Genomic DNA, 25279 nt, shown 5'->3' with positions numbered 1-25279 from the left:
ACAAGCTGGGGGATGTTCCGGTTACAATCACGCCCCATAAGAGTCTTAATATGGTCCAGGGCATAATATTCCATCGGGACCTTCTATTGCAGTCCGATGACGAGCTTCGCGCCAATTTAGAGCGGCGAGGTGTTCACTTCGTCCGGCGCGTACATCGTGGTCCAAGGGATAAGCAGGTTGCCACCGGTGCCTTCATCTTGGCCTTCGAGGGTGATACTTTACCTGAGAAGGTCAAGGTGATGGTCTATCGTTGTGACGTCAAGCCATATATCCCTCCCCCGATGCGGTGCTTTAAGTGCTGGAAGTTCGGGCATATGTCTTCCCGCTGTACTTCCGGCCTCACATGTCGAGATTGTGGACGCCCATGACATCCCGATACTCCATGTGCTCCGCCTCCCATCTGTGTTAACTGCGGAGAGCACCACTCACCTTGCTCGCCGGACTGCAGGATCTGCCAGAAAGAGCGCAAAATCATGGAGTATAAGACCCTGGACCGCCTGACATACACTGAGGCCAGGCAGAAGTTCGAACGCCTCCATCCAGTTCGAATGCCTGCCTCTTACGCCGCGGCTACTACTGTTATGGCCCCATTAGCTCTCCCTCAGACTGCCACCTCTCAGAGCCGGAATGCTACGCCTGCCCCCTTGATGGTGGGGGGCACTTCACTCCTTGCTGCTCCTGCACTACCTGCCTCAGGAGCAGCAACCCCCCAACCATCGGGGACATCAGTCCCCACTTCTAAGCTGGGGAAGCCTCAAACTTCCCCTGCTCGAATAGCACGGAAAGGGTCCCTTGGGTCCCTTCCTTCCCAGGTTTCCGCCTCTGGGAAGGGTGACGTCAGCCAGTGGAAGAAAAGCAGACCAGCGGCTGATCGCAGGGCTTCCCGCTCCTCCTCCGTCCCGGAGACTGACTCGCTGGAGCCCTCCCAGCCAATGAAACCCAAGGACCAGAGAGACAAGACGAAGAAGAAGACCTCTAAGGCCAAGGACCACGCGGTGGCATCCACCCCACTGCTCCCTACAGGCTCTGCGTCCGGGGATAAGGTGGAGATCCGGGCGTCCGCTGAGGACCTGGATCTCGCCGGACCCTCAGACGCCATGGAAGCAGATTGTACTGGTCCTCCATCGGTGGCAGCAGGTGACCCAGTGGCGTGATCTGCCTCCTCGGCCCCTTCACACCTTTTTCGGACATGGACAAAGCAATACTCCAGTGGAACTGCAACGCTTTTTTCCACCACCTTGCTGAGCTTCGCCAACTCATCAGCAGTCACCCTTTCCTCTGCATTGCCCTACAGGAAACTTGGTTTCCGGCAATGCGGACCCCTGCCCTACGTGGGTATCGGGGTTATTACAAGAACTGGGCAGCTTATGAGAGGGTATCTGGTGGAGTCTGCATCTACATCCTTAACTCTGTCTACAGCGAATGTGTACCTCTTCACACACCTTTAGAGGCTGTCGCTGTAAGGATGTGGACGCCTCAGCCTATTACTGTCTGCAGTTTGTATCTTCCGCCAGATGGTGATGTCTCGCGTCATGTGTTGGCTGCATTGATAGCACAACTGCCTCCTCCTTTTGTGTTACTGGGCGACTTTAACGCCCATAACCCCCTGTGGGGTAGCGCCGCGATTACTGGCCGGGGTAGAGATGTCGAGACTCTTCTCTCGCAGCTTGACCTCTGCCTCTTAAACACGGGAGAGCCGACACATTTCAGCGTCGTCCATGGCACATTTTCGGCCATCGACCTTTCTATCTGCAGCCCCGGACTTTCACCATCCATCCACTGGAGTGTCCATGACGACTTATGTGGTAGTGACCATTTCCCCATCTTTCTGTCACTACCACAGCGTCACTCTTCTGAACGCCCCTCCAGATGGGCTCTGAATAAGGCTGATTGGGGCTTGTTCTCCTCTCTCGCCACTATCGCACCTCCTTCCCCTGACACCATTGATGCGGTGGTTCAGTCGGTCACCACCGGCATCGTTTCTGCGGCGGCATCTGCGATTCCCTGTTCATCCGGGTCCCCTCGGAGGAGGACTGTGCCTTGGTGGGCGCCCGAGATCGCAGAGGCGATTAGAGATCGCCGGCGGGCTCTTCAACGCCATAAGCGGCACCCGTCCTTGGAGAACCTCATCGTTTTTAAACAGCTCCGTGCCCGTGCCCGACGCCTTATTCGCCAACGGAAGCAGGAGTGCTGGGAACGGTATGTTTCCACCATTGGCGTCCGTACCTCTGCATCGCAGGTTTGGGCTAAGATTAGGCGACTCCATGGCTATCGGCCGCCTGTCTCTGTCCCTGGGCTTTCGCTGAATGGAGTGGTGTGTACTGACTCCGAAACGATTGCGGACTGGTTAGCAGCGCATTTTGCTCAGTGTTCCGCATCTACGAATTACCCACTGGCCTTCCGCTCCCAGAAAGAGCGGTTGGAAAGTTGGAGGCTTTCCTTTCACACGCGCCACGCGGAGTCGTACAATGCTCCTTTCAGCGACTGGGAATTCCAGAGTGCCCTATCTGCTTGCCCTGATACGGCTCCTGGGCCAGACCGCATCCACAGCCAGATGCTGAAACACCTCTCTGTGAATTGCAAGCGACGCCTCCTAGATGTTTTCAACCGCATCTGGGTTGAGGGTGTGTTCCCGTCTCAATGGCGAGAAAGCATCGTCCTCCCCGTGTTGAAACCTGGCAAGAACCCGCTGGAGGTGGACAGCTACCGCCCCATAAGCCTCACCAACGTTCTTTGCAAGTTGCTAGAACGTATGGTGAGCCGGAGGTTGAGTTGGCTCCTCGAGTCTCGAGGCCTTCTGGCTCCGTCTCAGGGTGGGTTCCGCAAAGGCCGCTCTGCCGTCGATAATCTGGTCTCCCTAGAGTCTGCCGTCCGTACAGCCTTTGCACGCCGCCAACATCTGGTTGCCGTCTTCTTCGACATGCGGAAGGCGTACGATACGACTTGGCGATATCACATCCTGGCCACACTTCATGGGTGGGGTCTTAGGGGCCCGCTCCCGATTTTTATTCAGAATTTTCTGTCGTCTCGTTCCTTCCGCGTGCACGTTGCTGCGTCCCATAGTTCCTCCCGGGTCCAGGAGAACGGGGTCCCACAGGGGTCTGTCCTCAGTATCTCCCTGTTTTTAATTGCGATCAATGGGCTCGCTGAGGCGGTGGGATCGTCCGTCGCAGCTTCGTTGTATGCAGACGATTTCTGCCTCTACTACAGCTCCGCTAGCATTGCAGTTGCTGAGCGCCAGCTGCAGGGCGCTATCCGCAAGGCGCAGTCGTGGGCTGTAGCGCACGGCTTCCAGTTTTCGGCCGCTAAGACCTGCGTTGTGCATTTCTGCCGGCGTCGCACGGTTCACCCTGAGCCACGCCTTTACCTTGACGGTGAACCTCTTGCTGTGGTAGAGACGCATCGGTTCTTGGGACTGGTATTTGATGCCCGGTTGACTTGGCTGCCTCATATTAGGCAGCTTAAACAAACATGCTGGCGGCATTTAAACGCTCTCCGTTGCCTTAGCCACACCGGATGGGGTGCCGATCGATCCACCCTTCTCCGGCTGTATCAAGCGCTGATCCAGTCCCGCCTTGATTATGGGTGTGTGGCTTATGGTTCGGCGTCGCCATCAGCGTTGCAATTGCTGGATCCCATCCATCACTGCGGGATCCGACTCGCCACAGGAGCATTTCGGACAAGCCCTGTTGACAGCTTACTTGTGGAGGCTGGTGTTCCTCCATTGCGGATCCGGCGCGACCGACTTCTGGCCGCTTATGCTGCCCACGTTTGTAGCTTGGCAGGGTATCCCAACTACCGTCTCCTGTTCCCGCACTCGATCGTCCATCTTCCAGACAGGCGGCCCCGGTCGGGGTGTACGATCGCGGTTCGCATCCGGGCTCTACTGTGTGGGATTGAGTTTTTTCCTCTCCCGCCTGTTTTCCGGGCCAATCTCCGTCTGCCCCCTTGGTGTGTGCGCCGACCATGCATTCGGCTGGATTTGGCACAGGGTCCGAAAAACTCGGTCCCTCCTCCGGCCCTCCGCCGCCGCTTTGTTGCTCTCCTTGCCGAGTTTCCCGGATCTGCCGTGACCTATACCGACGGTTCGATGGTCTCTGGTCGCACTGGTTACGCTCTTACTCTAGAGGATCATTGTGAGCAACGGTCGCTGGCACCCGGGAACAGTGTATACACTGCCGAGTTGGTTGCCATCTATCGCGCCCTAGAGTATATCCGCTCCCGCTCAGGTGAGTCCTTTGTCATCTGTAGTGACTCCCTGAGTGGTTTACGAGCTCTTGACCAGTGCTTTCCTCGTTCCCGTCTGGTGATGGCCATCCATGAGTCGCTCCATGCTCTTGCCCGTTGCGGCCGCTCCGTGGTCTTTGTTTGGACCCCAGGTCATGTCGGCATCCCGGGCAATGAGCGGGTTGACACGCTGGCTAAACAGGCGGTGAGTTCACCGGCTCTGGAACTCGGCCTTATGGAGTGTGATCTCCTGTCGCTTTTGCGCCAGAAAGTGCTTGGTGCCTGGGGTGACGAGTGGCGCACCCTGCCCACGCCCAACAAACTTCGGGCGGTGAAGGAGACGACCGGTGTGTGGCGCTCCTCCATGCGGGCCTCTCGGAAGGACTCTGTCGTCCTCTGCCGGCTGCGCGTTGGCCACACGTGGCTGACGCACGGCCATTTGTTGCGCCGGGAGGACCCACCGCTATGTCGCTGCGGGGCAGCTCTGACGGTGGTCCACATTTTGGTGGACTGCCCGCTTTTAACAGGACTCAGGCAGACGTTTGCGCTGCCTGATACCCTCCCTGCCCTTTTATGTGATGACGATGCTATGGCGGACCTCGTGTTGAGTTTTATTCGGGCAGGGGGTTTTTATCGTATGATTTGAGTGTTTGTCCTTTTATTTCCTGTATTGACTTGGGCCTTTGGCCTGTGGTTTTAAACTGTGGGTTTTAATGTCATTTGGTGGTTGGCTTTTCCTTATTTTCATGGTTGGCCAACCACCTTCACACTCGGTGCGATTTTAGTTCCGTTTGTCTGGTCTTTGTCTGCCTTTCTTGTATTGTGTCGTCCCTTCTCTCAGTTCTCCGTTTTTAACGACTGACAGTTTTTATTTCGTGTGATTTTATCGTGGAACAAGGGACCGATGACCTTAGCAGTCTGGTCCCTTCAATCCCACACCCAATCAACCTCACAGATCCAAGAAAATGGTGGCTTGCAGTGCTCTATGCTGAGTTTTACAGTGTTCCTCATCACGACCAATAATCTAGTGACTTTCATCAGGCCTCAGGTCATTCTTGTACCGTATATCGATGACTCCTGCATTTTCCCAGGAGAATCACCAAACAGCCATATGTTTTCAGAAGTTACTTGTCAAATCATTGAAGTAAACACTCCAAAAGAAATTCACAAAATCCTGATATTGATTGATCCAGTATGCAAGTATTGATGCATCCAATAGTCTGTAAATGGAGTGTGTAGGGGCCTGAAGGTGGCATGCTGAAACTGATTGTCATGTACATAAAGTAACTTCAGAAAACATATGGCTATTTGGCATATTTCGCAATTTTTCTTGGTAAATATTTGACTGGCTGCTGTCTAGATTCCACAATGGATCAACAGAAACTTTTGCATTTGGTTTAATTCCCACTCTGTAGCCTTGGCTGAACACCAGCTCCAAGGTGCTGAACAATCTCTGCTTGGACCCTATCCCATGGTTCCCAATCCTCTCCTGTGAAAACATGAGTTATGCATTTTGTCATTTCACCATCCTGAGCCACAACACTACTTGTGTACCCAGCATTTGGATTGTTGTGCAGTCCCAATTTTTGAGATTCCTCTTTGAAAAAAGCTGACATGACTACCCCATATTTGTAAACTATAGACTAGTTGCATGCAGAAGTTTAACACACTTTGCTTCCTTGCCCACACCTCTGCACATCACACTTCTCTGCCCCATATTTATTAGGCCCTGGTCTCATCCCGAATAGATTATGATTGCCAGGTTTACGGCTCAGTGGCACCTTCAGCTTTTTGAAACTAGTGGATCCAGTCCATCTCTGTGGGGTGGGTGGGTGGGTGGGTGGGTGGGTGGGTGGGTGGGTGGGTGGGTGGGTAGGTAGGTAGGGACAAAATAGCGATGTCATCAGTCCCATTGGACTAGGGTAGCATGGGGAAAGAAGTTGACCATGCCCTTTTAAAGGAATCATCCCAGCATTTGCCTGAAATGATGTAGGGAAACTATGGAAAACCTAAACCAGGATAGCTGGACACAGGTTTGAGCCATCATTCTTCCAAATGTGAGTCCAGTGTGCTGACCACTGTACCACTGCAGAGTAAGACTGGCCACTGGTGCTTTCTGGAATAGTCCTCATCAAAATGTGGAGCTCCGCTATTCATTTCTGCTTGCATCAAGTCTTCTTCACTTATGCAGTCACCATCCAACAATTTCCTAATCATCCAAATTATCAAATTATTTCTGCATACAAGGTACATCTGCTCCCTGACACCCACCCTTAGTTGGGATTACCAGCTGGAATGCGCCTTGATGCCCTTTTCCGGGACCTTCACCTAACCTTAGAATGTGCTCTGTGTTTTCCAGCACTCTCTCTCTTGGTTGGTAGCCAGACTGTGAATTAGGACCAATCTATTTCAAGGTTCAAAAGTTTGTCACCCCATAACCTGTTGGTGTCCACTCCTCTCAGTTCTTAAAGAGCACTAGGTGCTACTGTCATTTATACTGGTGTCTCTAAAATCATTGATAGGATGGTATAGGCTTTTATATATCCCACCACTCAGGAATAACATTTGTTGAGCGTTTTTGCAATAGAGCTGACAGCCAATAACAGAGCCCTCTATTTTGTTAATTCAACCTCCCTCGACCGCATTTTAATGTATGGTGGCTCAGTGAACAGTCTCCAGTCCACTGATCAATGTCACTCTTATCATCCTGTAATATCTGCTACTCATGATTTTCTTTTTAACCTCAGTCATATTGCCTGCTCAGATGTCTATCTCTGGGTCACAAGTCATGTGGGTATCTCAGAGATTGAACTGTCTGAGCATTTGATTGGCAAAGTGATTCCTCATCCCACATTCACTTTGATGATGACAGGTGAGGATTTGCAGGTGCAAATAAAACCTTTCTTCACTTGTAGATAAAGCAAGATTTGGTAGACTACTGACACCATACAACAAACTCTGTTCTATGAAGGAGAGTACTGCTGCATGCCACCACTCGTTCCATATTTCCCAGAAGGAATCCACCATCCTCTTGTCATCTCCACATCGGTCATACCAGGTTAACCAACATTTTTATGCTATGTAATGAGCCACCCCACATTGTGGTTTTGGACCCTTCCAGACAGTAGCTCATATCTCGGTGGAATGTCCCTCCCCTTGGCTCTCAATGTTAAGCGTTGTCTTCCAGGTACTTTACCTCTAATCCTTGAGGACAATGAAAGTGTTTTTTATTCTCAAGTGTAACATTTTAAACTACCTTCAATGTGTAGGTGAGATGGCTGGTGTTTGGGAATCTTCTGCCACGTGCTGTGTTGGGGGGGGGGGGGGGGGGGGGTGCTTCTTTTGCTTGCATCTGTCAGGACAAAGTTAATAATTTTTGTACAAAGTTTGATATGCCATTATTAAAAATATCTGTGGAACAGAACACTGATAACATCTTTTGCTAGATTTTTACAGCTCCTGGATCAAATACTAGTCCATAACCATCTTCGGCCTTAATAGAATTGGTAGGATGTTGGATGCGGGAGTGGTTTCTTTTGTTACTGATGAGCCGTAGGAGACCCCTCAACCTACTCTGACCTACGTACAAGACCAATCCCTGTGCTTTTACTTTTCTCTAAAAGTGTACTCTGGTATCAATATTGCCTTCAGTGCCTCAATTTCACCACTCCTACGTACTTTCATTATCCGATCACATTTCTGTTGGTTGTCACTAACTCGAGATGAACTACCTCTTGATGAAGAGACTGGTGTCCTTGCTGTCTAGTCTCTTAACCCTCAACCAACCAACCAGCCACTATGATCTTTGTAACAGTGATCTCTTTCCAGTAGTCCTTCCTTTCCTATCTCTAAAACTGACTCACACTTCAGACATTCAAGAAGGCGTACTGCCAGACCTGCATGTCGAACATCACTTATGCCTCATCTTTGAGTGTGACAACTAAAATTACAGACACCATTGATGTAGTTAGCCCATTCTCGAAGGTGTTTATTACTGAAGGCTGGTTCCATGGTGGTCTAATGAAATTGCGAAGATGATCTGAGACTGTTGGCAAATTCTTTACAATTAAAACACCCCCTCTCAGTGGTCAGTCTCATAATCTTAAAATGGTTATGTGAAAAGACCCATTTTTTAATTAAATATCCAAAGAAAGAATGCTGAAAAAGATAGATATTTTCCTCAATGCCACCATCTCATTGCAGTTTCCAACTTTCGTAAAGCTACAGCTCTGCAGCACTGCCTGCTGCCATTATATCTTGACCACACTATGCAGCTGGAACTTCTGTAGCACTTAACTGCTATTTATCTATAACTTATTTTCTTACTGATTGCACTGGATTAGATTCTGAACATATCTCAGCTCACCACAGTTGCAGGAGAGTGGTAAATCCCAGGGCACTGTTTCAGTATCACAACTGTGTTTATAGCTCTGAATGGACTTGTGGACACCATGGGACTCATGGTAACACTTGCCGTCTATGAAAATGACTCGTGTATTTGGTACAGATATCAGTTCATGAACTCCATCCTGTATGTGGAGTCAATTACAAATGAGCAACGCTTTCCCAAAATTTTCCCACTAAACCAAAGTTGGCCACTTGCCCTTCCTACTGCAATCCTTACATGATTGATCCATTGCATATTTCATTGCAATGTTACACTCAGATATTTAAATGATGCGACTGAATCAAGCAGGACACTATAATGCTGTATCTGAACATTGTGAATTTGTATGAACTTCAAGGCACCATAAAAAGGGCCCAGTCTTAGGCCCAGGACCATGGTTTTCATTTCTCCTCCTCCCCTCTCCACCATCCACCACCTCAGCATAGGTTAGAAATTTTTGCTGCCACAACATGATCCACTTGGATCTTTCCGTGGGAGTAGTTGTGCAATCCCACTTCATTGACCTACTTGTTAATGCTAAAATTGTTACACATCTGATGGCTCAAACTAAGCTGCATGTAGAAACTGAATGGTCATTAATTTCTTAGCCATACCGCTTTGAGTGCAGATCATTCCATGCTATTGCACTTCTATGGGGCTCTAGTTTCACTGCAATTGGACTAGGAGTGCCACTTATGATTCGGCAGCACTATCAGCATTGTGACTGCTAGCTCATGTTCATGACTGTGAGGATGATTTGCCACAAGCACTTCTCTAACAATCCTATTATGCCTTTAGTTGAGTCAGGGGTCGTACCTCTGTAGTTTTGGCATGACCTACTATGTCAGCCTGTGCCCTAACCACCTCAACAATTGTACTCTTTTTCCCTCCTCAGGAGTTGCAACCCCGACAGTCCACCTTGAGTAAGACTTCAAATTGGAATTCAACTGTATGTTGTAGAGATATTTTGCTCCCACTTTACCGTCCACTGGATCACTTCATACACCCTACCTTTTATGTATGCTGACCACGGGTTCAGCTAGATATATCCCAATGTCCTATAACTTCCATTTACCTCATTTCCATAAGGGCACCTTTCTCACTGTTATCAACAAGTACCAAAATTATATACACCAATGGTTGTAAAAATACCAGGACAGGGTACACTTTCATGTACACTAATGGCCATGAACTAAATACCAAGTGAGATGGTGCAGTGGTTAGCACACCACACTCGCATTCAGGAGGACAAAGTTTCAGTTCCATTTCTACATCTACATGACTACTCTGCAATTCACATTTAAGTGCTTGGCAGAGGGTTCATCGAACCACAATCGTACTATCTCTCTACCATTCCACTCCCTAACAGCGCGCAGGAAAAACGAACACCTAAACCTTTCTGTTCGAGCTCTGATTTCGCGTATTTTATTTTGATGATAATTCCTACCTATGTAGGTTGGGCTCAACAAAATATTTTTGCATTTGGAAGAGAAAGTTGGTGACTGAAATTTCGTAAAAAGATCTCGCCACGACGAAATACGTCTTTGCTGTAATGACTTCCATCCCATTTCGCGTATCATATCTGCCACACTCTCTCCTCTATTATGTGATAATACAAAACGAGCTGCCATTTTTTGCACCCTTTCGATGTCCTCCGTCAATCCCACCTGGTAAGGATCCCACACCGCGCAGCAATATTCTAACAGAGGACGAACGAGTGTAGTGTAAGCTGTCTCTTTAGTGGACTTGTTGCATCTTCTAAGTGTCCTGCCAATGAAACACAACCTTTGGCTCGCCTTCCCCACAATATTATCTATGTGGTCTTTCCAACTGAAGTTGTTCATAATTTTAACACGCAGGTACTTAGTTGCATTGACAGCCTTGAGAATTGTACTATTTATCGAGTAATCGAATTCCAACAGATTTATTTTGGAACTCATGTGGATCACCTCACACTTTTCGTTATTTAGCGTCAACTGCCATGTGTCACACCATACAGCAATCTTTTCTAAATCACTTTGCAACTGATACTGGTCTTTGGATGACCTTACTAGATGGTAAATTACAGCATCATCTGCAAACAACCTAAGAGAACTGCTGAGATTGTCACCCAGGTCATTTATATAGATCAGGAATAGCAGAGGTCCCATGACTCTTCCCTGGGGAACACCTGATATCACTTCAGTTTTACTACGAACTGCGACCTTCCCGACAGGAAATCACGAATCCAGTCGCACAACTAAGATGATACCCCATAGGCCTGCAGCTTGATTAGAAGTCGCTTGTGAGGAACGGTGTCAAAAGCTTTCCGGAAATCTAGAAATACGGAATCAACTTGAGATCCCCTGTCGATAGCGGCCATTACTTCGTGCGAATAAAGAGCTAGCTGCACAAGAGCGATGTTTTCTGAAACCATGCTGATTATGAATCAATAGATCATTTCCTTCAAGCTGATTCATAATGTTTGAATACAGTATATGCTCCAAAACCCTACTGCAAACTGACGTCAATGATATAGGTCTGTAGTTAGATGGATTACTACTACTACCCTTCTTAAACACTGGTGCAACCTGCACAATTTTCCAATCTGTAGGTACAGATCTACCGGTGAGCGAGCGGTTGTATATGAGTGCTAAGTAGGGAGCTATTGTATCAGCATAATCTGAAAGGAACCTAATCGGTTTACAATCTTGACCTGAAGACTTGCCCGTATCAAGCGATTTGAGTTGCTTCGCAACCACTAAGGTATCTACTGCTAAGAAACTCATGCTAGCAGCTGTTCGTGTTTCAAATTCTGGAATATTCCATTCGTCTTCCTTGGTGAAGGAATTTTGGAAAACTGTGTTCAATAACTCCGCTTTAGCGGCACAGTCGTCGGTAACAGTACCATCGGCACTGCGCAGCGAAGGTATTGACTGCGTCTTGCCACTTGTGTACTTTACATACGACCAGAATTTCTTTGGATTTTCTACCTAATTTCGAGACAATGTTTCGTTGTGGAACCTATTAAAGGCATCTCGCATTGAAGTCCGTGCCAAATTTTGTGCGTCTGTAAATTTTAGCCAATCTTCAGGATTTCGCGTTCTTCTGAACTTCGCATGCTTTTTCTGTTGCCTCTGCAACAGCGTTCGGATCTGTTTTGTGTACAATGGGCGATCCATTCCATCTCTTACCAATTTATGAGGTATGAATCTCTCAATTGCTGTTGCTACTATATCTTTGAATTTGAGCCACATCTTGTCTACATTTGCATAGTCAGTTTGGAAGGAATGGAGATTGTCTCTTAGGAAGGCTTCTAGTGACACAGTATCCGCTTTTTTAAATAAAATTATTTTGCGTTTGTTTCTGGAGGATTTGGAAGAAACTGTATTGAGCCTAGCTACAACGACCTTGTGGTCACTAATCCCTGTATCAGTCATGATGCTCTCTATCAGCTCTGGATTGTTTGTGGCTAAGAGGTCAAGTATGTTTTCGCAACCATTTACAATTCGCGTGGGTTCATGGACTAACTGCTGGAAATAATTTTCGGAGAAAGCATTTAGGACAATCTCGGAAGACGTTTTCTGCCTACCACCGGTTATGAACAAGTATTTTTGCCAACATATCGAGGGAAGGTTGAAGTCCCCACCAACTATAACCATATGAGTGGGGTATTTATTTGTTAAGAGACTCAAATTTTCTCTGAACTGTTCCGCAACTATATCATCGGAGTCTGGGGGTTGGTAGAAGGAGCCAATTATTAACTTATTTCGGCTGTTAAGTATAACCTCCACCCATACCAATTCGCACGGAGTATCTACTTCTACTTCACTACAAGATCAATCACTACTGACAGACACAAACACTCCACCACCAATTCTGCCTAATCTATCTTTCCTGAACACCGTCTGAAACTTCGTAAAAATTTCTGCAGAACTTATTTCAGGCTTTAGCCAGCTTTCTTTACCTATAACGATTTCAGCTTCTGTGCTTTCTATTAGCGCTTGAAGCTCAGGGACTTTCCCAGCACAACTACAACAATTTACAACTACAGTTCCGACTGTTCCTTGATCCAAGCACGTCCTGTATTTACCATGCACCCTTTGAGATTGCAGCCCACCCCGTACTTTCCCGAGGCCTTCTAACCTAAAAAAACCGCCCAGTCCACACCACATAGCCTCCACCACTCGTGTAGCTGTCAGCTGAGTGTAGTGAACTCCTGACCTATTCAGCGGAACCCGAAACCCCACCACCCTATGGCGCAAGTCAAGGAATCTGCAGCCAACGCGGTCGCAAAACCGTCTGAGCCTCTGATTCAGACCCTCCACCCGGCTCTGTACCAAAGGTCCACAGTCGGTTCTGTCGATGATGCTGCAAATGGTGAGCTCTGCCTTCATCTCGTAAGCAAGACCGGCAGCCTTCACTAAATCAAATAGCCACTGGAATCCAGAGAGAATTTCCTCAGATGCAAAGCGACATACGTCATTAGTGCCGACATGTGCCACCACCTGCAGCTGGCTGCACCCTGTGCTCTTCATGGCATCCGGAAGGACCCTTTCCACATCAGGAATGACTCCTCCCGGAATGCACACGGAGTGCACACTGGATTTCTTGCCCTCCTTAGCCGCCATATCCCCATTACGCGCCTAACACTGGAGCTCCCAACTACCAATAAGCCCACCCTCTGCGATTGCCCAGACCTTAAAGGCTGAGAATGATCCTCTGAAACAGGGCAGGCAGCTGCATCTGGCTCAGCCAGAGACGGTGCCTGAAATCTGTTTGTCAGATGCACCGGGGAGGCTTTCTGATCAGCCTCCGGGGATGTCTTTCGCTGCCTGCCATGCCTTGGAACAACCTCCCAATCAACTACAGGCGAGGGCTCAGTCCCACTGGAGGCAGCAACCGTTGCAACCACAGCGGCAGGCCGGTCTGGGGACAGACGGGACAAGGTTGACATCCCCGTGATACCCAACTCCGGCTTCCCACAGCGGTGCCCATTGGCAACAGCCTCCAGCTGCGCGACCGAAGTCAGCGCCGCTTGCTGCTGTGAGAGAAGGGATGCCAACTCAGCCCTCATCCGAACACAGCAATTGCAGTCCCTGTCCTTTTTGGCGATGCAGATTTCACTAACAGGCACATGACAGGATAGTTCCTTTGAAAGGACACAGCCAGTTTCCTTCCCCATTCCTGAGCTTGTGCCAGGTTTTTTATGACCTCATTGTTGATGAAACATTGAATTCTGATAGGCTCATACTATTAAATAAAGGAAGTTGTTTTAGAACATCAGGTTATTACAGAAAGAGTATGTAGGAATTTTTAGATACATAGCTGTCGTAATCAAGAGGTACAGGGATTTACACAAACTATGGAATGAAACACCAGTAGATATATAAAAAAATTTATTTTCATAATTATCTGTCATGCACTGTGCACCAAAACTATTGTGGACAGTCTGGCTTAAAACTGGCCTGGTAGTGGCTCTTAAATACATAAACAACAAACATACAGTATACATGAGTGCCATCAGTACATTTACAGATTTACGAGGTCTGACTAAAATGTATCGGACCTTTGGCCAGAAAAAATATTTCGAATACCCGATGGGGTTGGTACCCTAATTCCCTTCAAAGTAGGCCCCTTGTGCTTGCACACACTTTGCCGACCACTGATCCTTCCACTGCTGGAAACACCTCTGGAAGTTTTCTTTTGGAATGGTGTTCAGCTCTGTCGTCATGCCCTGCATTACCTCTTCTCTTCTCTACTCTCAAAATGGGATCCTTTCAGTGATGTCTTCAATTTTGGAAACAACCATAAGTCACAAGAAGCCACGTCTGGAGAGTAGGGTGGTCGGCGAACGGCTGTAATTCCCTGTGTCCAGAAGGTCCTGTGGAATGTCAAAACAGAGATCTTTTTGTTCCAGCGACAACAACTTGGGCACAAATTTGAACAGCCACTTGATGCATGTTCAAATCATCATGCAAAATTGCATGTGCAGAATCTTTACTCACTCCAACCTCTTGGGCTTTCTCCCGCACAGTCAAACAATAATCTGCCTTCACCAAATTTTGCACCCTCTCAACAACAGCTGCACTCAGAGCAGTTTGGGGCCTGCCAGAACACTGGTCACTCTCCGCTGATGTGTGGCCATTTTTTAATCAGTTGAACCACTGCTTAGTTTGTGTTACATCCCTCACATCTTCTCTAAACACCTGCTGAATCTTACAAATTGTGTTGCTTTGAGAACCACCAAGCTTTTGACAAAATTTGTTGCAGTATCTTTGCTCAAAAAACTTTACTGTGTACATTGGCGCCATGCTGTTGCCTTGCGTGGGAAAATCAAAGGTCGGATACTTTTTAGACAGACCTCGTATAATAAAGATTAAATATTCATGGAGTTTTAAGTGTGTTGACTAGGTCAGCACAAACAAAATACCTTAAGTAATTAATGTTGTTGGATATTAATTTTTTCCTATATGAAAGTATGATCATATCTAAAATTTCACAATCACTTTTTAAGTATGCAAATTACAGATAAAATACTTAGGTAGTGCAGTGGCCTTTATTTACAAATTCCAATTCCATACATCTTTAAAATCATATTAAATGTTGTGAATGTTTGAAATGTTTACATTTTGAATAATCGGCAGTGTGGTTTTACATAGTTTTCTAGGGATTTCTACAGTACATATCTGCATAGTTTATTACAAGACTGTGTTATACAAACTAACTACTGTCATCTTACAACTAATAAATTGACTGAACTAAAATATGTATACACAAAACGTATTTCAACCAAAATTGGTACACATATCACTTACCGCTTGGAAATCATCACTGTTGGCGTAAGAATGCTGAAAATTCATGCCAACAGAAACTGCCATTTTTGATTTTGTTAGTGAAGCCGTGTCTACAATAGACCAGAAGGAACATGTATCACCAGAATGAGCACATATTAGCAATATTTCAGGATCTCCCAAAGGCTTTTGATGTAATGGACCACAATTTACTGCTTGAAAAATTGCAGTATACAGATGGTTCAAATGGCTCTGAGCACTATGGGACTCAACTGCTGTGGTCATAAGTCCCCTAGAACTTAGAACTACTTAAACCTAACTAACCTAAGGACATCACACACATCCATGCCCGAGGCAGGATTCGAACCTGCGACCGTAGCAGTCGCACGGTTCCGGACTGCGCGCCTAGAACCGCGAGACCACCGCGGCCGGCGTAGTATACAGACTTGGCACACAAATGGGTGAAGCATACCTGAAAGGCGGAGAACAGATAGTAGAAATCATGCATCAGGAAGAAAACATTATGTACAGCTACCAGTCTGAAAGAAAATAAATTAAGTACAGCATGCCCCCAGGGTTCTATTTTGGGCCCAGTGTTGTTGATATTTGTCAATGACCTAATCATCCAGCAGTTCCTAAAATATATAACATTTGTGGATGAAGCAGATGTATTGATGAAAGGCAAAACTTCTACAGAACAACAATATGAACTACAAAATTGTACCACACACATTGCAGGTTCACCACTAACATTCTTATTGTTAACACAGAGAAAACTGTTGCAATACACCATCATACCATACAAAACAAACATCCACTAATTCCCACCATAAATCTATTTAATAAACAATCATAAATTGTAAACTTGGCAAAATTTCTAGGAATATGGATTCAGGACAACATTAAGTGGAACACACACATCAGTTATATAAGCAAGAAGCTGAACACGTTATGATACAGCACAAAAATACTTGTTTGGTATACAACAAAAGAATTATTTAAAAATGTGTATTCATGCCCAAGCAGAAGAACTGCTGTGATATGGGATAATTTTTGGTGGGATTTCTCCAATAAGCAGAAGCTGGTTCATAGCACAGAAGAGGATTATTAGCACAACTGAAAATACTACATGCAGAAACTTTTGCAAACACTTTTTAAAGCCTTCAAGATACTACCACTGCCATGCCTATACATGCTTGAGGTAGGCAGTTAAATACAGAAAATTTCAGTGGGTAAAAACAACTTAGTATGTACAAATCAAGCAGCCCATGCATCTGACACCAGGCAAAAACTGGACCTTCACAGTGAGCATGAAAGCACAACTGTCAGACAAAATGGACCACCAAAAACTGATAAAAACTCTGCAATAAACTTCCCCACTACATCAAGACAATAAAGGAAATACAAAAATTGAAAGGGCTTTAAAAACATTTGCAGGTGAGGCGCCATTACACTGTAAATGAATATCCATTGACATAAATTTAAATTATTTCCTCTTTCATATTATGTATGAAAAATTGCTTTTTTATCTATTGGAATATATATTAGAGTGTACTGTTATTTTAATGTATTTCATTTCAACAATTTACTGTATTGTATTATATGCTTAAAATTATTTATCTTGTTGAATCAAAAGTAAGCTATATCCTACATCAAGGAACTGGTGAATGGATGCTTAATGAAATAAAAAAAGCACCTACCTATCAACAAGGTGGGGATGGAGGTGAAAAAGTAGTGTAGCCCACAAAGCACAAATACCTATACTTCTAGTCATCCAGCATCATGAACAGACAGTATCTCCACATTCCACTGAATGTACATACAAAATTATATTATTGTACAGCACATAATGCATGAGAACTTACATCACAACAACTGAGCTACATGAAAACAAAACTGCAGGGTGAAATTTGCAGAGATACAGGTGAAATATATGTATAAATATTAGTCAACTGACACACTTTCAGCTTATCTGCAAGTAATAACCAAACCGTTTTTATTACGTACATGAAAGTACATGAATCTATCTGACACCAACAATCGACAAGATTGAGTTAATAGTGAGGTATGAAAATTATTTTACTTTTCTTAAAACAGTGAAAGCTGCATTAGTAAGATAATGAAAAGCCTCAATAACATAAGGTTAAAACAAAATATGCAACCATCATGTTTTGACCAGGAGGATGGTTGAGAATGGCAAGATGAGTAACATTATATTAAAATGTTAAAAATTTTACTGAGCTCAGAATAGATATAAATTCGTGAGTTAAGGAATAATAATAGTAAACACTGAACAAGTGGAAGTGTAAAGCGGTGCAATTATAGGAAGGTGGTCACAAACATTTAACATGTGTGAACAGGTGATGCAGTGACTCCACATATCCACCAGAGTGTATCACTAGGTAAGTTAAGAGGGGCTGATGAAGTCTATAAGAAAGTGCCAAGTGGTGCTGATAAGAGCAGAGAAGAAGTACAAAGGCATATGAATACATAAAATAGAAGGGGAAATGCTTAAAATAAATACAAATAAAATAATAAGGAATACACAGGTTGAATCTGATATAGCCAGTGATAATGATAAATGTAAAACTAAACTATATAATAATTAAAAAGAAGGGGAACACAGTAAAGTGGAATATGTGAATATATAATGCTGTTATTATAAAGTAAACAAAATTAAATGCTCTGAAGCTAGAGCTACTGACAGCATAAGGAAACTATTGAATAACAAAGTAAACATCTCATAGCCAAAAGGAATAAGAAATAAAGAATCGGATATAAGGAATGAGGCAGGGTTGTGAAATAATGAATCTGTAGAGAAAGGTAAATAAGGGAAAAAACAAGAATGTGTGATAAACCACACTGAACACAGGATTAAGTGAACCAAAGAAATGTGCAGTTATTCAACTGTTAATAAAGCTGATATTGTAGTCACAAAAAAATTGATTTCTTATCACCAGTTGGTCAATGAGATATACAACTTTTAGAATGTTCAAGGAATTTAGTTATCTCAAATTATTCCAGAATAGTTCTTTCTCTTTAGGGTCACAGTGTAAAACCTGGCGGGAGTCGAGAGTAGGTTCACAATGGCCGCTAGTACTAAGATATTCTACAATTGAGGATATTTTATTTATTTATTTATTTATTTATTTGTAAGATGGAGCTCTTGAAATCTTATTTTGACAGAACTACCAGTCTGCGTGTTAGGGAACAATGGGCACAGGTGAGCTTATGCATACTGGAGTTGGAGAAGAAATCTTTAGTTCGCTGTTCATTGTGGACGAACGTGTACTGAATCCTACCACGGATGTAGAAAGCGACTAACATGATGCAATTTGAGGAGGTTGTCTAGTCTATACAATGTATCACCCAAAAAGGTAAAGTGACATAGCTGAAGTCTGAAGGGGTACTATGAGAAGTGATTGTGTTATTCAAATTTGCTGATTTTTGACAAACTACCTAGTCTACTAGGTTGTCATTATAGCCATTAGCTTTTGTGGTATGCTTCAGATTAGTTAATTCACATTGTACTAAATTAGGGTCTAAATGGATGTGAAGTACTCAATCAATCACTGAGTAATTGCAGTTTGAAGTATTTGTTCTCTAATTAGTTGTTGAAAAATGTGTGCTCATGAGCCAGCTAAGTGTTTCTCCTTTGCTAGTGCCTTTTTGTTTATACATATGGTTATGAAAAGAAAAATATTTTTATGATGTAATGATTCTAAGGAGTAGTATAGTATTTCAAAGAAGTCTGTTGCTTTTGCTCCAAGAGTAATTTTCCTGTATGAACATTAGAGGCATATCATTGTTTGTGTATGGCTTCATTGAATGAGTATCAAAATCACCATTACCTTGGAGTTTTTCCAACCATTAATTGTCTACTATTAGTGGTTTTGGCCACATCAAGTATTCAATGACTAATAATGTTGCCTTACAAAGGCATATTTGCTAGTTGCTTAGCAGCTGACTCCTGTATTATATGAAATAAAATATCTTCCACTATATTGTGAAGTTTCTTGCTATTTGCTACACAGTAGGCATCTTTGTGAAGTGAAAGATGAGCCTTTGCAGGAATCATAGCTTTGTGGTGAGAGTTTTTTTTCTTTTTTCTTCATGTCTTTCAAATTGTGGGAGAGTTATTCTCATAGTTTGTTTGCCAAAGTATTGTGATTTGACTCCAAATGTCATTTCATTTGGTTACAAAACATGCTTACAGTAGCTAGGTCTTTAAAACAAATGACACACTGGGTCATTAAACATGTCCAACTGTAGTACATGTAAAACCAAAAGTTGAGTAATTGTTCTCATACCTCCTGCATGTTCATCTGTTAATGTCTGTAGAGCTGCGCGATACATGTTGTACTTACATTTAAAAATTTATCCATGCTGACAGAGAGACAAAAATCATCACAAAAGACAATAAACAAATAAAGATTATCTGCATTCAACAAAACTGACTTTCAAACTGATTGTTACTTAATAAAAATAAATGAGTTGTGTAGTAATATTTGACTGCAATCAAGCACACTGTCACTGTATCACTACTTTCTTGCCAGCCCAAAAGAAATCAATACCAGTGAACACTTTGTTCCTTTGCTTAGAAAGCAAATTAACCAAATTATTATTTTTGTAAAACCACTACTACACTCCCATTGTAAGGCTGTGATGCCTCTGGGAGCTGTGATGCACAGTCTGAAAACCCCTGGTTTAGAGCCTGTTTGCATCACAACCTCCTCACAGTTTACTGTGTCACCTCAGGTTATCTCTCTTCCGATAAAGTAACCCTTATAGTGATGGGATTAGTAAAGGAAGTTATAAGATGAGAAGCTTAGCATAGATGATGAGGATGTTGAAAGAATAACAAAGTTAATCTGTTTGTTGAGGAGAAAGTGCTGGACAAGTTGATTTCCATTTTCAGCCATGATTTCCGGTAATTATAGTTCTTATAGGGAATGTTTTTGTTGCATTCGTAGCCATGACAGTACTGCCTTTGCCAATTTTTGTGCTATCTCTCTCTCTCTCTCTCTCTCTCTCTCTCTCTCTCTCTCTCTCTCTCTCTCTCTCTCTCACTCACTCTCTCTCACTATTGCCACACTGTGCAGACCTATCAAATTATTTTTTATCATATATCTCTTCCATTTTACTACTTCCTTACAACATTTTGAAGTTCTACTTCCACAAGACCTAAGGGTTAGTTTTAAAGTTTCGCTTAGCAATTTAACTACTCTCCATTTTCAAAGAAAGTTACTACTCCTTTGTCTGCCACTATTCATATTGTTTTCAGAGTTAACCATTTTCTGTAAAAGTGATCTGTATAAATCAAATTGATAGCAACATAGAATTATCATAAATTATGGTACATAGATCCACAAGCTTGAACTACAAATTGTTGGCGACAGGGGTTACTTCATTATGTAAAGTATATACAGTACAATCCTGTTTGTAAGCTTAATGCAATGAGAAATGCTGAATTTGGTAAATCTATTAAAGTTACAGCCGGTCGCGGTGGTCTCGCGGTTCTAGGCGCGCAGTCCGGAACCGTGCGACTGCTACGGTCGCAGGTTCGAATCCTGCCTCGGGCATGGATGTGTGTGATGTCCTTAGGTTAGTTAGGTTTAAGTAGTCCTAAGTTCTAGGGGACTGATGACCACAGCAGTTGAGTCCCATAGTGCTCAGAGCCATTTGAACCATTAAAGTTACACCAGTAGAAAAAGATGGCATCTTAACAGAGTTAGGAAATGAATGTTTCCCCTTTTCGGTATCTGTTGGATAAAATCAAGTAGCCATGCTGTAAATTAAATTTTGGTGTTGCACACTTTAGCAGAATAAGTCTCAGTATTGAAAAGAATGCTTTGATGTTTTATACTTTTATACAAATGCAAATATATTAATTTCAGTGATATCACTATAAAACCATCACTGCCAAATATTTACTTACATTTCAGGTGAATATGAGCTAATAAAACGTATCCAGGAGATAGCAAACAAGAACAAAGTGTGGCGTAGTTATATAGGCATGGGTTACAATAATTGTTGTGTTCCTCACACAATTATGAGAAATATATTTGAAAATCCTGGCTGGTATGTATTTGAGAACACACATACTATTTAAAATACTTTACTTTATTAGAAAGATAAATGGCTTCGAACATATCAGTCTGATTGCCAGTTGTTCTCTCTTTTTCATAGGACCACACAGTACACACCTTATCAGCCAGAAGTAGCTCAGGGGAGACTGGAAGGGCTGCTGAATTACCAAACAATGGTATGTGATCTCACAGGCATGGAAGTAGCTAATGCTTCCCTATTAGACGAAGGTACAGCAGCTGCTGAGGCTATGAGTCTATGCTACAGGTAACAGGGAACAGCAGTTTTTAGAAAACTTAGAAAAAAAATTCTGTGCTACCTTATGAGAGAAAAATATTGGTGTACATGAAGCTGAGCATGCATTATTGATATTTAATAGTTGCAAAAATGTATTGCTAAGGACTGAAGACACAGCCTCAGTTAAATCTTTAAGTATTAAGGGGATCAATCAGTAAATCCTAGTTTCTAATCCAGATGTCCACACTGTTAGCATCATAACCATCTTGATGGATAATTTTGTGGTATACAAATACAAGTTAGTTGCTCTCCATTACTTACTGCCAACAATATGGTTAGTTGGTATTTACAGTTGTATATAATAAACATATAGCTAATGGCCTTGCCGCAGTGGATACACCGGCTCCTGTGAGATCACCGAAGTTAAGCGCTGTCTGGCATGGTCGGCTCTTGGATGGGTCACCATCCAGGCCGCCATGCACTGTTGCCATTTTTCGGGGTGCACTCAGCCTTGTGATGCCAATTGAGGAGCTACTTAACTGAATAGTCGTGGCTTTGGTCAAGAATACCATCTTACGACCGGGAGAGTGGTGTGCTGACCCCACGCCCCTCCTATCCGCATCCTCCACCGAGGATGACACGGCGGTCGGATGGTCCTGGTAGGCCACTCGTGGCCTGAAGACATATAAGCTGTCACACGAAGACTCGCTGACTGATAAGGGACAACAATGACTTGGAAACTCTGCTGTACTCTCAACTGGACAGAGGTAGCTGTGAACACGAGTACAGCTGGGATGTAAGTACAGGTTGATAGGCAAACCCACACTAGTTTTGTGATGGATGATGAATGATGAAATAATTTTGAGAGTCCACAAAAAATGGCTCTGGTTACAGTTGAAGAGATGTCACGCGAACTGCAAAGGGAAAGAAAGTAACTATGCACAATGGTACTGCAAGAGGTAGCGTGAACACCCCTACTGCTACCCACCTTGAATATGATAGGTCCTTAAGTGGCACACACCTGTAACATAAGACTGAATCCACTCATGTTAGTGACACTATGGCTGATAGCCATTCTTTATGTCTTAAGTCCGCTTCAGATATCACGCCTTCTTACATTATTACTCTCACTGCCGTGGTACAGTTGGCCCATGTACTGACAATGAATTATCATCATTAAGTCAATAGTTAACCCTCCTTGTCTGCACAAAAATGTGTGTAATGAGAGGCCTACTGGACTTTATAATAGGAAACTGTTCTTTTATGTTGCAAATCAACTATCTAGCTTGAATGTAATATTTGTGTTTCCTAAATATTATTTCAGTGTGGCATAAATTAGATTGATTGCATTTTAAATACAATACGAAGGTGATCTAAGAACTGTCTGCTCATGCACAGTGCAGATACTATCAACTTTAAATGTTTTGAATCTTTACTTGTTTGTTTTAATTAGAGTGTACAGTTGTAATGTTTACATGGCTTCATAAAACAAACTATTTATTCATGACAACCTGTTAATTATTTCAACAATCCAAAGAGCGTAGGCAGATGGTGGATTAATTAATGTTATGATCAGTATGATCACAATATTTCATCATAGATTTAAATATTAATAACACATTTGGCACAAACCCACTTTCACCCCAGCATTCATAATAGTTGCTTCTTCCCTTAGAAACCAGTGCAAGCCTATTTCCACTCTTGGCTGTCAATGTAATTTTGTACACATACACATCATAGTAGGTATGTAAATGACCAGAGTTGCAATTATCTGTGACATAAAACAACCACCTGAGTGTAGTAGCGTAGTTCATGTCTAGTGTTGTTACTAGGCCTGGTAGTGTACATAAGGGGCATGAAGAGTGTCAGATGTAGGGTGATCACTAAAAGAGAAAGAGATGCCACGTACTTGTATGGGACAGTGTTATCAGTAACCATAAAGTTTGAAAGGGGTCCGCTTCCGGGTCTCTATTTAGCCAGCTGTACAAATCGTGCAACCCCAGATTTGTGGGACATTTAGATGTGACAGTGGTTTCATGCTGGACTGCATGGGAAAATGAAAGCACATATAGCTGTTGTCAAGGTACTGGTGCACCACATCTCATCCCCACAAAAATTGAACACTACGGCACACCAAGAACACCTGTAACTGGCATCTAAGACCAAGTAATAGACTCCATGCATCATTCTGTCTCGTCCTGCACAATTGGTCAGAGACTAGCAGCATCTGGACTGGGAGTTACCATCCCATGTGTAGTTCACTGTTAACACAACACCACAACATAAATGGCTGTGTTTGGAGTGGTGCTGTGACTGGGAAGCTTGGACTTCTAATGAATGATTTCACATTGTGTCCAGCAATTAATTACATTTCTGCATTACTTCAGATGACCTTCGTTGGTGAGTGTGGTGGTGGTCTGGAGAGGGGTCCCATTATTCCATTGTTTTGGAGGGGCACAGCAGTGTTATTTCTGGCATCTCAATGTTGGGAGCCGGTGTGTATGACTTCAGGTCACAGCTAGTAGTGATTGACAGAACTCTGACAGCACAATAATATATCATGGACATTCTAGATCCTCTCATGTGACAGTGTCGTGGTGCCATTTTTCAACTGGACAATGCTCATGTGTGTAATGATTGTCTGAGGGATGATGAAGTACTGCCATGCTTGACAAGATCCCAAAAATCTTTTCTCAATAGAACATTTGCAGGACCAGCTGAAATGTCAATTCTTTCTAAGTGCCAGTATCAAGGATCTCAAAGAACAGTTAAAGCATTCGTGGGCCAGCTTGCTTAAGAAGTTAAATGAATGTCATTATGATACCTTTCCCAACCAAATGGGTCCATGCATCCAGGTCAAAGTGGGTTCAACATCATAATGATAAGTTGGCTATTGCTAAAAAGTTATTTTTTAATCGCTCAAGTAAAATCACATACCCTCTCAATGTGCAAAGTTTAATTTTGTTTTCTCTTCCCCTTCTAACGCTTATCATCTTTTTGAGGCAGTGTAATAGATCTCCCATTATTATTTACTTTTCAGTGTCTCAGAAATATTGCAGCCAATCTTTGTAATTCCCTTTCTTTCCTGTTATCAAATATTTGATTTTTCTCTGTGTGTATCTTAAGTGACTTGATCTTTTGTGGAACCCAGCTGCCTGCCAAAGAAGTTTCTTTTCTTTTTTTTTCAAAATTGGAGGCATTGTTCTCAGTATTGGGTATCCAGCATTCATATTATGGAAATAGTGTGTTGTCCAATGAATGATATATGTCTCAGAATTATTGGTTTTTATTAATGTTCCTTCTTGGAACTTTTGTATTTATAAATGATACAGCTTCCTTGTGAATGCTATGGCTCACTCTAACTCTGTGTTTCAAGGTTTGTACATATATACTCATAACATCAGCAACATGCAATAAAAAGATTTTCAAATGACTAGGCCAGTTCACAGCAGTATGGTACTTCATGAACTTTTAGTTGTATACACAATTCACTCAAAGTATTCCAAATGGAGTCAGACAAATGGTAAATTTATTGTTCAGCTATAATTGATTTCTTGGGTGTCATACC

The 25279-nt window shown here is 43.5% G+C and overlaps 1 protein-coding gene across 1 annotated transcript in view; it reads left to right on the top strand.

The window, feature by feature from the left end:
• Positions 1-25279, top strand: part of LOC126298909 (glycine dehydrogenase (decarboxylating), mitochondrial) — a 304299-nt gene that overhangs the window by 111577 nt on the left and 167443 nt on the right. The window contains exons 3-4 of the mRNA XM_049990452.1: positions 21333-21468; positions 21577-21741. Coding sequence (XP_049846409.1) covers positions 21333-21468; positions 21577-21741 — 301 coding nt within the window. The remainder of the gene's footprint in view (positions 1-21332; positions 21469-21576; positions 21742-25279) is intronic.

Source organism: Schistocerca gregaria, chromosome X (assembly GCF_023897955.1).
Source record: "Schistocerca gregaria isolate iqSchGreg1 chromosome X, iqSchGreg1.2, whole genome shotgun sequence".
Taxonomy (NCBI): Eukaryota; Metazoa; Arthropoda; class Insecta; order Orthoptera; family Acrididae; genus Schistocerca; species Schistocerca gregaria.
The sequence above is the reverse complement of the archived record's forward strand: the minus strand, read 5'-3'. Positions and strand labels throughout refer to the sequence as shown.